A 13749-nucleotide genomic window follows, 5' to 3' on the forward strand; every position below is an offset into this window, starting at 1 on the left:
AAAAGGTTTTTCTCCAGTATGAGTTCTTTTATGACGAGATAGATTGCCAATAGAATTGAAACATTTCTTACAAATATCACATTCAAAAAGTTGTGCTCGCGTGTGAGTTCTTTGATGATTAGATAAACTTGAACTGGAAGTATAACATTTCTTACATATATAACATTCAAAAGGTTTTTCCCCCGTATGAGTTCTTTGATGATCGGATAGACTGGCGCTTTGAGCAAAACATTTTTTACATATATCACATTCAAAAGGTTTTTCTCCAGTATGAGCTCTATGATGAATTAACAGGTCTGCTTTTCGGCGGAATGTTTTCTCACATATGTTACATTCAAAAGGCTTTTCTTCAGTATGAGTTCTCTGATGATTAGATAAACCGTTACTTGAAGTAAAACGTTTCTTACAAATACCACATTCGAAAGGTTTTTCTCCAGTATGAGTTCTTTGATGAATCGATAGGTCGGCTTTTCGGTAGTATGTTTTTTTACATATATTACATCCAAAAGGTTTTTCTCCAGTATGAGTTCTTTGATGACGAGATAAACTGGCACTTGTAGTAAACCATTTTTTGCACATATCACATTCAAAAAGTCTTTTTCCAGAATTTAAAACTTCTTGTTTTATCACATCGCTTTCAGTAAATACATAAATTTGACTTTGCATCTCATTTTGACAATTCAAATCTACTTCTTGTTTTAGCCATATTGTTGCAAGACCTGGCTGGCTTGGTAAATCACATCCTTCTTTAGTATCATCATTATCACACAATAATATACCAGGGAGACCTAAAATGATATAAAGTTTGCTCAAAGTAAATCACCAAGACTTGAATTTTTAGCCCCCTTTTTTTTATTAAATACACAATTCAGTTTTTTTAGCCTTACTTGGTTATTGTAGAACTAAATTTAATTACTCTTACCTCAATATTTAATGCACAAAAGCCACGTTGAAACATTACCTTTCTTAACAATTCGGATTCTTTTTTTTTTCTTTGTTCGATAGTTCGGAATTCTGATTGGAGATCAATTTACTTAAAAGTAGGTTTGTCTAAAAAGAACATCACATTATTGTAATATTGATGCAATATATGGCCCCCACCCCCGGATTTTAATAATAATAATAATTTATTCCTCACACCTCTCAATACAAAATTTCCACGTAACCGACACTTTATTAAAAGAAAAATATTATGGTAGGGTGAAGAGCGGATCGACTGCGATACAATTGCCACTTAAAGTCGTCCTACGTCGAAAGTCTCGAGATATGGTACGTTAATATTTAGGCTATTGGAGAAGGCTTTCAGTGCTTTCATCTTTTGGACTGGGAATGGCAGTTTGTAACAGACCCGGGGTATGAACGAATGATGGTAAGAATTAGATCTTGCAATCTTCATCTTCATCCAATAGCAGACTGTGCGATCTTGTGTTGCTTTGGGTAGTTATTTGAACAAGCTTGTCTTTTACGTTCCTAAAATTCTCTTGAACTATCTTGAAGAAGGTTTTTATGTCTAAGATCGTTCTTCTTGTCTCAAGTTTATGGAGAGTGAGCCTTCTTAGAGCTTCGTCATATGGAAGGTTTCTGAATCCTTGAAGTCCTTTTACAAAGCATTCCTGGGCTCGTTCTATTCTGTCAATATCCTTTTTGAGATATGGCGACCACATGACAGTGGCGTATTCAAGCTGTGGCCTGAATTAGCTTGTGTATGCTGAGATCTTTGAGTGAATGTCAAGGGATCGTAGAGACTGAGTGAGTAGCCAGAGAGTATTTGATGCTTTACGCACAACCAGGCAGATATGCTTTTCCATATTTGTAATTTGTAATTCTGAGCTTTCCCAGCTCAGAATTACACCCAGGTCCTTTTCGCAGGTAGATTTTGTCAGGTCGATACTTTTCACTTTTCATTTTGGACGACAGAGCATTTTGCCACATTTGGTGAAAGTTGCCATTCTTCGAGCTTCTCTGTCAGGGCGTCCAAGTCGTTTTGGATTTGTGATGATGCACTAGCTTCTCTCAGGAGCTTCGTATCGTCTGCAAACAGGCCGAAGTCGGTTAGGGAAATGGTATTTATGCAAATGTCTATGTATATGACGAACAAGACTGGGCCGAGAACACTACCTTTTGGGACGCCACTGGTTGCATCTATCCATGTGGATAGTGTGTCTGCAACCTTGACTGCTATTTTTCTATCATTCAAGTATGCTAATAGCCAATTTTTTAGCTGCCCATTGATTATATAGACTTCTAGGCAGTGGATGAGTTTTCGCAAGGATATTCGGTCGAAGGCCTTAAGTAGATCCATTAGGATAATATCTATTGAAATCCCACGGTCCAGGGCAGACTGGATGTAGTCGTGTATCACTACTAGTTGGTAACAGTAGAACGATTTTTACGGAAGCCATGCTGATGATCTGAGATGAAGTTGTCCAATTCGAGGCGCGAGTTTAACTTTTCCACTATAACCCTTTCTATGATTTTCAGGAATGGTGAAGTAAGGCTCATCGGGCGATAATTCTCCGGGTCACTCCGTTTCCCTTTTCCTTTGAAAATAGGTGTTACATGGGATAGCTTCCAGGAAGTAGGAAACTTGCATTGCTCGAATGAGATTTCGAAAAGCATTGCCAGAGGTTCACATTGCTCGTCTCTCAGTTCTGTCAGGATAAAGGACGGAATGCCATCAGAATTGAGTGCTTTTGACGCTTTCATGCCCTTCATTGCTCTTAGAACACTTCCTGGTGTGACGCCAATGCTGTAGAGCTCGCTTCCTGGGTGTGAGTCTTGTAGTTGAGGTAAATAGCCATCGTCAACAGTGAACGTGCTGTCGAAGAATTCTACAAGAGCTTTCGCTTTATCTAGGCTGGTGCTATGGACCGCATCACTTCGATCTATTAGTGTTGGTAGTTTCTGTTGCTCACCTAGCTTGCGTAGGCACAGGTTGTAGAAATCGCCTTTTGTGCTTATTTTCTGGAATTCTTCCCGTTCGCAAGCTTTGTTGTAGTTTTTGATAGCTTTGTTACATTTTGAGCTGAGTTTTTGAACCTTGGCGAGTCTACTTATGCTTCCAGATGCTTAGTAATCCATATATGACATTTTCCAGTCCTTGATGAGCTTTTTTATGTGCTTGGGAAGGAGTATCCTTTTGCCAATGTCTTTGTTGTTCCTGACTGGTGTGGTTTGAGTTACGGCTCGATGAAGTATACCATAGAAAACTTCCCAGGCTTCGGCAATTGGTAGGTTGTAAACAAGGTTGTCTCAATTGGTATGCTGTCGCATTATTTTGAGTTTTGTTATGTCTGTTATATGGAAGTTTAATTTAATAGCGGGCCCATCATCCTTTGTACGAGTTTTAAGTTGTTCAGCACAGACTTGCTTGGCAGTGGACAGCATGTTCGTGGTCGCTTGTAATGGGATTAACGACTGTTTTTGTAACGAGCAGGTCTACCATGGGCGTGTTGAATACAACTTCCAAAGTATTGCTTTGACGCGTAGGCTCGAGGACACTCTGCGCTAGGTTCAACTCGCTAGCGAGTTCAAGATAGTGTATTAGTGGATCTTTTGAGTTCTGGCTTCTCATCCTGAAGGAAAGATTTTTCCAATCCATTTCAGGTATGTTTAGGTCTCCGCATGTCACTACGGATTTAAATTTGATACAGATCTTCTCCAGGTACGCAGAAAATTCACGATCCGCTGCCAATCCCTCTCTCGGCTCCTTATAAGTTGCTGTTGACCGGTACACGGCAACAATTGCCAGGCAAGAACCGTCGTTAGAAGTTGGCATAACACTTTATGGCGTCTATTGTTTTATTAGAGAATCTATTGTGCTCGTATATGTCTAAATTTTCCCTCTAAAGTATCGCCACACCACTTCCCTGTGGTTTGCCGTGTTATCCATCCTAAAAACTTCATATTCTGGAACTCCAAATCTAGTTTATAGTATTTTTTCATGTAACCAAGTTTCAGAAATGCAGATTACATCGCATTGAGAGTCTTCGTAGAGGAATGCTTGAAGTTCGCCGAACTTTCCAAACATAGTAAGTAAAATAGCGTAAAAAATTAGTAAGTTTGTCTGTTTTGGTTGTTCGGCTATTCTCACATTCGCATTACGCGGTTTGGGAGCAATGGCTGCCACCAGAAGACTGTGCTGCTCTTTCGTCTTTGTTTCTTCTGAATTCCACTCGTTTCTGAATCTGCATGCGCGTTAAATCAGGGTTAATGTATATGTTTTTTCCGTGTTTCATCATTGTTGGATATCCTGAGTGCTGGAGCTCCCTTCAGTATTTGTTGGCACTTTTTAAGGCTATCTGGGCTGTTGCGTTTTAGTTTGACCAGCAGTAATTTCGGATGACCTCCAAGGGGAGCTTTACCGATACGAACTGTTTCCAGGATTCCAGTTTTGGTCAAGCGAGCTCCAAGGTTGTGATCTTCACAAAGCATTACAACCTTTTCGGCGGCCGTACAGCCATCATTTTCTGACAGCCCTGCAACAACAAAGTTGAAATGCTTCTGATCGCGTTGCTTCCTTTCTCTTTCTGCAAGAAGTAGCATATCGATGGCCGACTCCGGGATCAGAGCCCTGCTTTGATTTAGTTGTCCATTTGGCCTTGGTGCCATTGTGGGACCTTGGTCTACCACGGAATCTCGTAGTCCCAGGAGTAGTTTTGATACGTTCCTTTTCGAGCAGCTTGTACACTCGTACTCACAAGCAGTTGTGAGTTGCTGTCAAGTTGCTTAATCGCTAGGAATAAATCTGCGTGCAATGACCTGCATCCAGCGTGCTCCCATTCTGAGCAGAAAAAGCCCTGCAACGAGGAACAATGTTCTGCCACTTTGTGACAGTACGAGCAGTCGCCAGTGCTACTTTGCTGGGAAGTGGAAGTTGACCGAGCAGTGTTACTTTGCTGGGAAGTGGAAGTCGACTCAGAAGAATCAAAGCCTGAGAATACTGGGATAGGAGTTCCTTGTGGATAAGTAACCGAACATCCATCGGCTGGTGTTAAAGTGGATTTGTTTTGTACTGGAATGCTTTTGGGGGTGCCAGATTTAGATTTACATTGCTGACAGAGCCACTTTCCTTTCAGTTTTTCCATTGTATCGTTGTTGTACGTCGCTGAAGCACAATAAAAGTGAAACCAGCTGCAGCACTCTCTGTACTTTATTCCACCCTGATTTCTTGTAACGTTGTTTTGCATTTAGGGCAGTTATTTGCCATGGTTTATGGTCTTAACGAGAAGCCGACAGATGTCAATTCTTCACGGGTTTTTCAGAACTTGGGGGGGGGGATTTTGGACCTGTGGGAAGTGCATATACCCGAATCACCTATCCCCAGAAGTTTAAGGAAAGGTATCCAGTTGGTATCAATACGGCCCTTCGTGTTCGTTATCGCTCTCTTCTGCACAGGTTTCTCCAAAGGTAGAAAATAAACGACTCAGTGTACTTTTTTGGAAGACAAATACTTGGCAACTATAGACCGGTGCTATATGAAAAGCAACAAAAATGGTGCTATATGATTTTGGCGATGTAGATGGCGACTTAATCAATATGTGAAAAAAGATAGCGCTGATAAAAATACCTAGAGAAAAAAGACCTATACTAGGAATTGGAAAAGGTCTCTCAAATTTTCCTTGGCTAAAAATCCATCTTTAGAGTGCAGAAATTAATATGAAAATAACCTCAAAGTAATACAGCAGCTTTATCCCACTAACAGTAAAGAGTCGAATTTAGCGACAATAACCTTGGATATAGCATAGATGGCGCTGATGGCACTATGTTATCAATTAACATATTTTTTTTCAAAAAGGTTACTGATATTTATCTCTATGGTTTTTAAATCTTGGTTATACAATAAATACTAAAAAGGATTTGAACCTATTTCCGAAGGGTTAGTTAAGGGTGGTAAAAGCAATCAAGGATTTGTCATAAGAGCAAATCAATGATTTCTGTTTAAGCTCTTTTAATCAAATGCTCAAAAGAAACACTTATTTTATATTTATCAAATATGTTGGTATATTTTCCAAATTTCAAAAAGGTAGACATTGTAGGTGTAGTAGGCAGGAAGGTAGGAAAGGTTCGACTTCCTTCTCCCTCTCTTTACTACCACAGATCAGTGTAATAATTTTTTTTGAAAATTCAAGGTTTCACTGATGAATAAAAGCCTATTATCGCGAACCATACAAGTTGCTAGAAAAAAAGAAGCAAATAAATTCTGAAAGAACAGCATCCACCTATACATATCAACAATAAAATATGCACTTTGCAATATGCAACAATTATGCTAATCATGAATACAAAGTTTTTTATCTCTGTCTTACGAATCCAAAGGCTGTAGGCAGGCAAGAGGACTTTCAGAAGCATAAAAAAAATAATAAACAAGATTAAAGCGACTGGTAAGACCTAATCAGGCACACTTTATTTTCAATTCTATAAAGATCATATTTATGAAAAAGGCTTTTTTTTATTTCATTTTAAAATAGCCCTTGAGTTTTAAACCACCCTGTAAATCACCCAATTTTTCGGCGACAATGATGCATTGAAATCAAGCAAAATCAAATCGTTTCTAGAAGAGAATGATTAAACTATGAAGGTTTACATTTGCATATTAGTAAGGTGCAATTCGCCATTGAAGTCATATCATTTTTACATAGCTAAATCCATATTTTAAAAATTGTAAAAAAAAATTCAAAACCAGTTCCAAAAGCCAGAAAAAAGTTGCAAATAAAATTGAATGTGTTGTATTATTCAGGGTTTAAATTGGAATACGAAATTTTATGTCTCAATAATCAAAACAGTCTGAGACAACTATTAATCCAATATATTTTTTTTTCAAATGCAACCGGTGTACTCAGACCAATACACACCTATTTTTGATACCCGACCACAATTTCAAAGGAAGTTTAAGATACGCCTTCTCTTTTAGACATGTTAAAACACAGAATAAAATCGAACATAGGATGCATACCTTTATCGCCGTCAATGTTAGACTCCAGTTTAAGATATTCAGCATCATGTTGAGAATCTGCAGAGATGCCAGGAGAAACATCAGTGAAATCTACTTCATTTTCCATAAATAACATAGGATGTACACTTACAAAAATATTTGTATCATCATTTGAGGATGTATCTTCAGCTTCTACAAAAATTAGAGTAAAGTTCAAATAAAACACTCACAACAAAACAAGCCGGTTAGTCATAGAACATTAAAATTGCCACACAATTTTGTATGGATGAGTAAAGGTAACCTGATCATCTTAGCTTCTAGTCCGTGATTCCCAGCTTGGGGCGCAGGCCCTAGCGGTGGGACATGGCAATATTTTTGAAGATCACAAGTACGACATGCACCGTTCAGCTGGGTTGTCTTTTCATCTAAGAAGTCATACTGAGGAGCCTTTTTGCTGATTGGCTGAAGAATTGCTTTGATTTGGTTGAAATTTATATACTAATATTCTATATTGTGCGCAAATGAATAAATATTTTAAGGAAAGGGCTTTCCGAGTTTACTATGAAATGTCCAAGTTTGCTCATTAAAGATTAGAATATTGGAAGCTACAGTGAGGACAGTGATCAAATATGGCTCTGAAGCATGGGTGCTCCGAAAAGCAGACGAAAATTTACTAGATGTTTTCCAGAGAAATTGCCTACAGATTGTTCTGGGTAGGCTACTCGGCTGACTGACCGTACTTCAAACTGTTCAGGCTGTACGAAAAATATGGTTCAATCCTGCTTTCCAAGGCTAAAATGAAAGAAAGGTTGAGATGGCCAGGCCACATTCTGCGGATGAAGGATGACAGATTCCCGAAGATTGTCCTTTTTATTCAACCGTCTGGGGCTACACGGAAAGCACGTCGTCCTTGTCTGGGTTGAGAGGATGTCATAAGTAAAGATTTGAAGGAAATGGGAACTTCCTGTGAGGGCATAAAAAGGGAGGCCTTGAATAGATTAGGTTGGAGGAGGAGCGTGCGTAGCTGTGTTGGCCTCAGGCGGCTTGGTACTGCAGTGAGTTATTAGTAGTAGTAGTAGTATCTAGACACTTTGCAAATATACAAGGATAAAGACTAAAATATAAAGAGGATGAAGAGTATAGGGTTAAGAAAAAGAAGAAAATATAAAAAATAGAAGAAAATAACTTCGTCAAAAAGTTTCTTCGTCAGGGTTGAAGCAACAACTACTACCTTCTAATCAAGCGAAAATTTATAGTAACAGAAAGTTTAAGACTTGTAAAAAAAAACTACCTGGTCAGAAAAATATGGCACTTCAAGATGATTAGAAACTCACCACTCTAGTAACTATGCTGATTGGCAAGAATGTTGCTTAGGGTAATGTTAACAGTAAAAGCTTATAAAGAAGACAAATTTATTGTTATTTAAGAAAGATCTTGAAAACCCTACAAATTAGGACTGAACGGGAATGTAAAGAGCAACATTAAAAAGATATTTATATCATTAAGATCATGAGTTTCAGATCTATCTGAAACTTATGTAAGTGGATAATCACGAGATGTTATGTTTAGATGTTTATTTATAAGATATAAAACATAATATGAATTTACAGCACAAGTCCTTAGGACTTTCTTTTTGCTGCAATAATTTATTAGTGTTGTCATTTTTATTTATGTTTATATTGTGGATAAAAAGTAAAACCTACCTACCTATCCATTCACTAAGGCACAATTATGATATTACTAAGCCTTTCACTCATATCACTGTAATAAAAAGCGTCCCATTAATATCCATTGGGTGGAAAACCCTAATTTGACGGTTTACAATCTCTAGTCTTGAATATCAGATTATTTTTGAAGGGGGAAATTAAAATTTGCGTTTTGAGAAAAACAGCTAAATCACAAAAAAATGCATTCCCACAAAGGTTGTTTTATTGAAACAAGCAATGTGGTGACACGCCTACTTCTGCAACTTACGCCAACATGAAGCGATATTTATATCATCAAGATCACAAGTTTCAGATATATCCATTCACCAAGGCAAAATTATGATATTACTTAGCTTTTTCCTCAAGCAAGTACTACACTTGGTACAAATTGGAAAATTGACGTTCTTTCAACAATTTTCAACCAATTATCTGTCTAAAAAGTCAAACACCATATTTCAAAACGTAATTCGAAGATGGAGTTAAATCTGGAAATATAAACCAAATTTTCGTCTTACATTACAACATTGAACTGCAAGAGAGCAGCAATACAATATGTCAAAGATTTCAAAACCCTTAACAAGATGTTTATGGTCTTGAGGTATCCCTCTCCCAGCAGCTTCAGTAGGCAGCAATAAAATGAATTTCGAAAATATCTGACACAGAAACAAAAAATTTAATTCAAAGGTGCGCATTTATACAATAGCAGTATACCGTATGCTATTTATTTAGTTTTTTTCTGTATTTCATTTTAACGTTTCTTATGAATTAAAAAAATAATATGAAACCCTGATAAGTCTTCTGTTTCTTTTACAGCACTAAAGGGGCGCTGTGAAATTATAGGGGTGTTGAAATGGACAATAATAACTTGAAAGTTAACCATATAATGCTCAATTGTTTAGTTCCATATTGTTACTTTTAACCATTGGATATTCCTTGACTACAGCCAAAATCAAATATCGTTTTAAAAATTCAGCTTGATCACAGTTCAAATTCTGTGACTATAAGTAATAGCACCTTGTCAAATTTAGCAGCATACTGATTTCTAAACACTGAAACAAATTTTCAGAGAAGTTTTAAGAAGATTCAACTAAAAAATTGACATCAAACAAGAATGAAACTACGCATTTGAAACCATCATTCTATAAAATAATATAATAGAGACTTGCGGTCCTCCCCCTTTCTTGACCTTAAAAAGTAAGAAAATTGTTGATTATTTCCTTTTTTGACAATTTATAAGCTTTTGCTCACAGCAATTTCGTTGCGTTTATTCAAGAACTGGACTCTTCTCTTTAAGGAGCCAGATTCCATTAATAGACTCCTTGAACAGTTTATGTGATAGACGTCAGCAAAGAGTATACAATATTTAAGAACTGCGTTTATTTAAGAACTGGACTCTTCTTTTTAAAGAGCCAGATTCCTTGAATAGTTGATCTGATGGACCTCAGCAACATAATTTCTTGGTGCATTTTCAACAAAACTAAAATTTACAGTAAAAACCCTTTTTTTTCACGCTGATTCAGAAATCCCAACTATTATTCAGGTTAAATAGAATTAAAGCTTGTGAGAAGTTAAATAGTTTTCAAAAATTTGACAAGAGCCTGAAAGCAACCGCTAAAATCAAATCGAAATGAAAAGCACGTTGTTGGAAATGCTCCTATAAAAAAAAAACTGGTGACTTGGAGGCTCCACCTTGAATAACGAGAAAAATCAGTTTGCACAGATGTATATCCTATTTTTTAACACGAACAATTTTGTAAAAAATATATGTTTGAAATAATTGGAAAAAACTGATTGAACAAAATGGTGATCTTTGGTGTCCTTTTTAAGTAGAGACTGCCACAGCTAAAAGGTTGCGAAATCAAAATCTAAGATATCCAATCGAAATAAGATATCCAAACTACATGTAAAGAGCCATGGGCGATCGAGTCTGTCACTATTGTCAATTTTATTGAAAAAAAAAACGTAGAATAAGCTTTATTACAAGCATAATTAGCATCTAATATATCTTGATACTTTAGAATAAACAGTCGGGGAGCTTGGGGAAGGGGTGACTTTTGAAAGAAACAAGCTTTATAAAGAAGAGATAGGAAAGGTTTGACAAAAGCTGACATACTTTAAAACATTAATGTTTTTTTTAATTGCTTCTGAAATTTCTACCACATCCTGATTTTTGTGTCACAGTAAAAAAAAACTGTTTAAAAGAAACTGAGTTTTAAAAAAAAATATCCAGTACTTCATTTGATGGTAATCATTTATCATATTTCACACTTGATTAGCAAAATTTTAGTTTGAATTTTTTTTTTTTCCAAATTCTTAATCAACTAATAACAATAATGTTTTATAGTTTGTTTAATTAATTTTTCGAGGAAAAATAGGTGAAATAATTGGAGAGTGGTAACAACTGATTTGATTGTCGAGCAAAAGTAGCAAAAATAAGAGTAAAGTAGCAGAAACCAATTACCTTGCTTAACAGAAGTGATACCCAACAGCATCGGTGTTTCCATGTTTCGCCAATTGACTCAAATATGCAGTCAGTCTCTTTTGACTATTCCAGGTAGTTAGAAATATCTAGAATCTAAATAAGTAATTATTCATTATATGCAGTGGCCTCACCGAGAGGGTGGTAGAGGTGCCCCCCCCCCCAATAATTTGGAGAAAAAATTATTAAGTCACTTAAAAACTGTTACTCGTTTTAGGTTTCAACTTTGTTCTTTGGTTTGAATAAATAATTTCTTTTTAATTAATCCACCCTCGTTTCTAATATAAAAAAAAAGATACAAAAAACAGGGGTCAATTACACTTCGCCTTCAGAACATTATCATCAAGTAAATAGGTGAGCCTAGTTAATGGAAAATTGCAAAAATCTACTATACTTCCTGTTTAACCACGTTTGTTAAGGTCATATTGTTTTCCCTGATAGGTAAGGGTCTTTTACTTCCTAAGATCTATCAGCTAAATTTATTATTTCCTTGTTTTAAACCTTTGAAAAATGGATATGAATCCACCATCTAAATCTGAAAATAGGACAGAAATGGAATCACTCAAAAGAAAGATATAACTGAAAAGAGAAATGTTTTTCCATTGCAAACCATAAAAAGGAATCATCAAAAACGAAAATAAGACTTGTGCTTTCTATAATAGTATTTTTGCTGTCGTAACTATCTATAAATAGGTCAAATCGGTTGTAGTTTAGTCATAAAAATGAGTAGAGGGGAGCTCCAGGAATTACTCAATTGTTTTAACTTTTTCCTTCCAACATTTAAACTAGAACTCCAATCTAGCTCCAAATTCTCTTATTTGTAATTGAAACGCCTAGTTAGCAATAATAACGTCCTATTCCTTGCGTTTTAGATTCAAATACTAACTCAGAAATATAGGACTGACTTCTTGCTATTTTTGCTTTTCAATATATTTCTTGTAACCAACTTTAAAAATGAATTCATATAAATGTTCTGAGGATTATTACTGTTATTAGTCGTACTTCCTGTAACACCGGCGCTATTTACCTCTGCATCAGCATGCTGTACAAAATGTCTGCAGCTAATAGAATAAAGTGAATCCAAACAATCTATCTATATATATAAAAATAAGTTGTCTGTCTGTGGATCTGTGGATCAGGTGACGTCATGTTTCTGTGTCGGCTGACGTCATGAAATTAGTTGTCAGGTGACGTCATGTTTCTGTGTCGGCTGACGTCATGAAATTAGTTGTCGTCATTTTTGCTTTGACGGTGACGTCATTCAAGTTATATAAGACATATGTTCACGTAGAAATCTATTAATGTTTAAGTTTACAATGACTGATGAAGATGCTCAAAGAGTCTATGCCAAAAAACTTGCTGCTGATTGTTCCTCGGCACGCTTTCTTTTCTGACTTTCCCTATCAGCAGCAAGTTTTTTGGCATAGACTCTTTGAGCATCTTCATCAGTCATTGTAAACTTAAACATTAATAGATTTCTACGTGAACATATGTCTTATATAACTTGAATGACGTCACCGTCAAAGCAAAAATGACGGCAACTAATTTCATGACTTAATTTCAGAACTTAATTTCTGTGTTGACTGACGTCATGAAATTAGTTGTCGTCATTTTTGTTATGACGATGCTTAGTATATTGTAAAACACATTAATTTGGTTAATAATATACCATTTAAAACACCAAAATGAACATGCTGGAGTAGTCACTCGGTGAGAGAGGGTGTCAGAACGGAGAATGAAGGTCCCAGGTTCAAATCCTGGTTAGGCTAAAAAAGGTAAAAATCTAAAAACTAAAAAAAAACTGAAAAAACTAAAAAAGGCAAAAACTACAAAAAAAACTAAAAACTAATAAAAAAAAAATTAAGAATAAAAATAAAAAAAAATAAAAAAGATAAAAACTAAAAAAAAAAGTAAAAAGAAAAAACGAAAAAAAACTAAAAAAGCTAAAAAAAAAAGGTAAAAACCAAAAAAAAACTGAAAAGAAAAAAAGGAATAAAACTAAAAAAATTTTCATCTAAAAAACTAAAAAAAACTAAAAAAGGTAAAAACATAAAAAATGAAAAGACAATGTCACTTTATGATAGCCTGATAAAGTCAAATTCATAAAGAGGAATTAAATATAAAAATTAGTCTACAAATGAGCACACAATTAGCTCTGTATGATGTCCATGTGTCTGGCCCAGCCTTTCCATTCCAAAAATGTCATCCAAATAGCACTCTTAGCCTAGCATATGGGATATGATGGCCTTATTGAGTCTAATAAAAAAAAAAAAAAAAAACAAGATATAAAAATTTTCTTTTATGAGTCCTTAAACAGCTCTCTATGATGTTCCAGTACCTCAATAGTGATGAAGAAAAATAAGAGGATGTATCACTGCAGCCCATGTAAAAAAATTATTTTTTTTTGTTGTTCAATAAGTGGAGGATTACAATTTTCCTGTATAAAGTTTCAACAATGGTAATTTAAAGGGTTTACTTTTTGATTTGCTAAGACATCATTGTCAAATCAAATGCAACTGAATGACACAATGGATGGGGCTGTTAGAATAGTTTGTAGTTCAACTGCAAGATTTTGTCTCCTTTTATGGGTGGGGGAGTTGAAGGATATAGAAGGGAGATATGCACTTGCA

The 13749-nt window shown here is 35.7% G+C and overlaps 1 protein-coding gene across 1 annotated transcript; it reads right to left on the reverse strand.

The window, feature by feature from the left end:
• On the reverse strand, positions 1–12476 carry LOC136034101 (zinc finger protein 879-like; the record flags this gene model as incomplete). The annotated part of the gene is given in 3 exon segments (XM_065715231.1): positions 1–788; positions 6956–7126; positions 11102–12476. Coding segments are annotated over 3 exon segments (1002 nt in total), but the record flags the coding sequence as incomplete, so codon positions are not given.
• Between the last annotated feature and the right edge of the window lie 1273 nt (positions 12477–13749).

Source organism: Artemia franciscana, chromosome 12 (assembly GCF_032884065.1).
Source record: "Artemia franciscana chromosome 12, ASM3288406v1, whole genome shotgun sequence".
In the NCBI taxonomy this organism is placed as follows: domain Eukaryota; kingdom Metazoa; phylum Arthropoda; class Branchiopoda; order Anostraca; family Artemiidae; genus Artemia; species Artemia franciscana.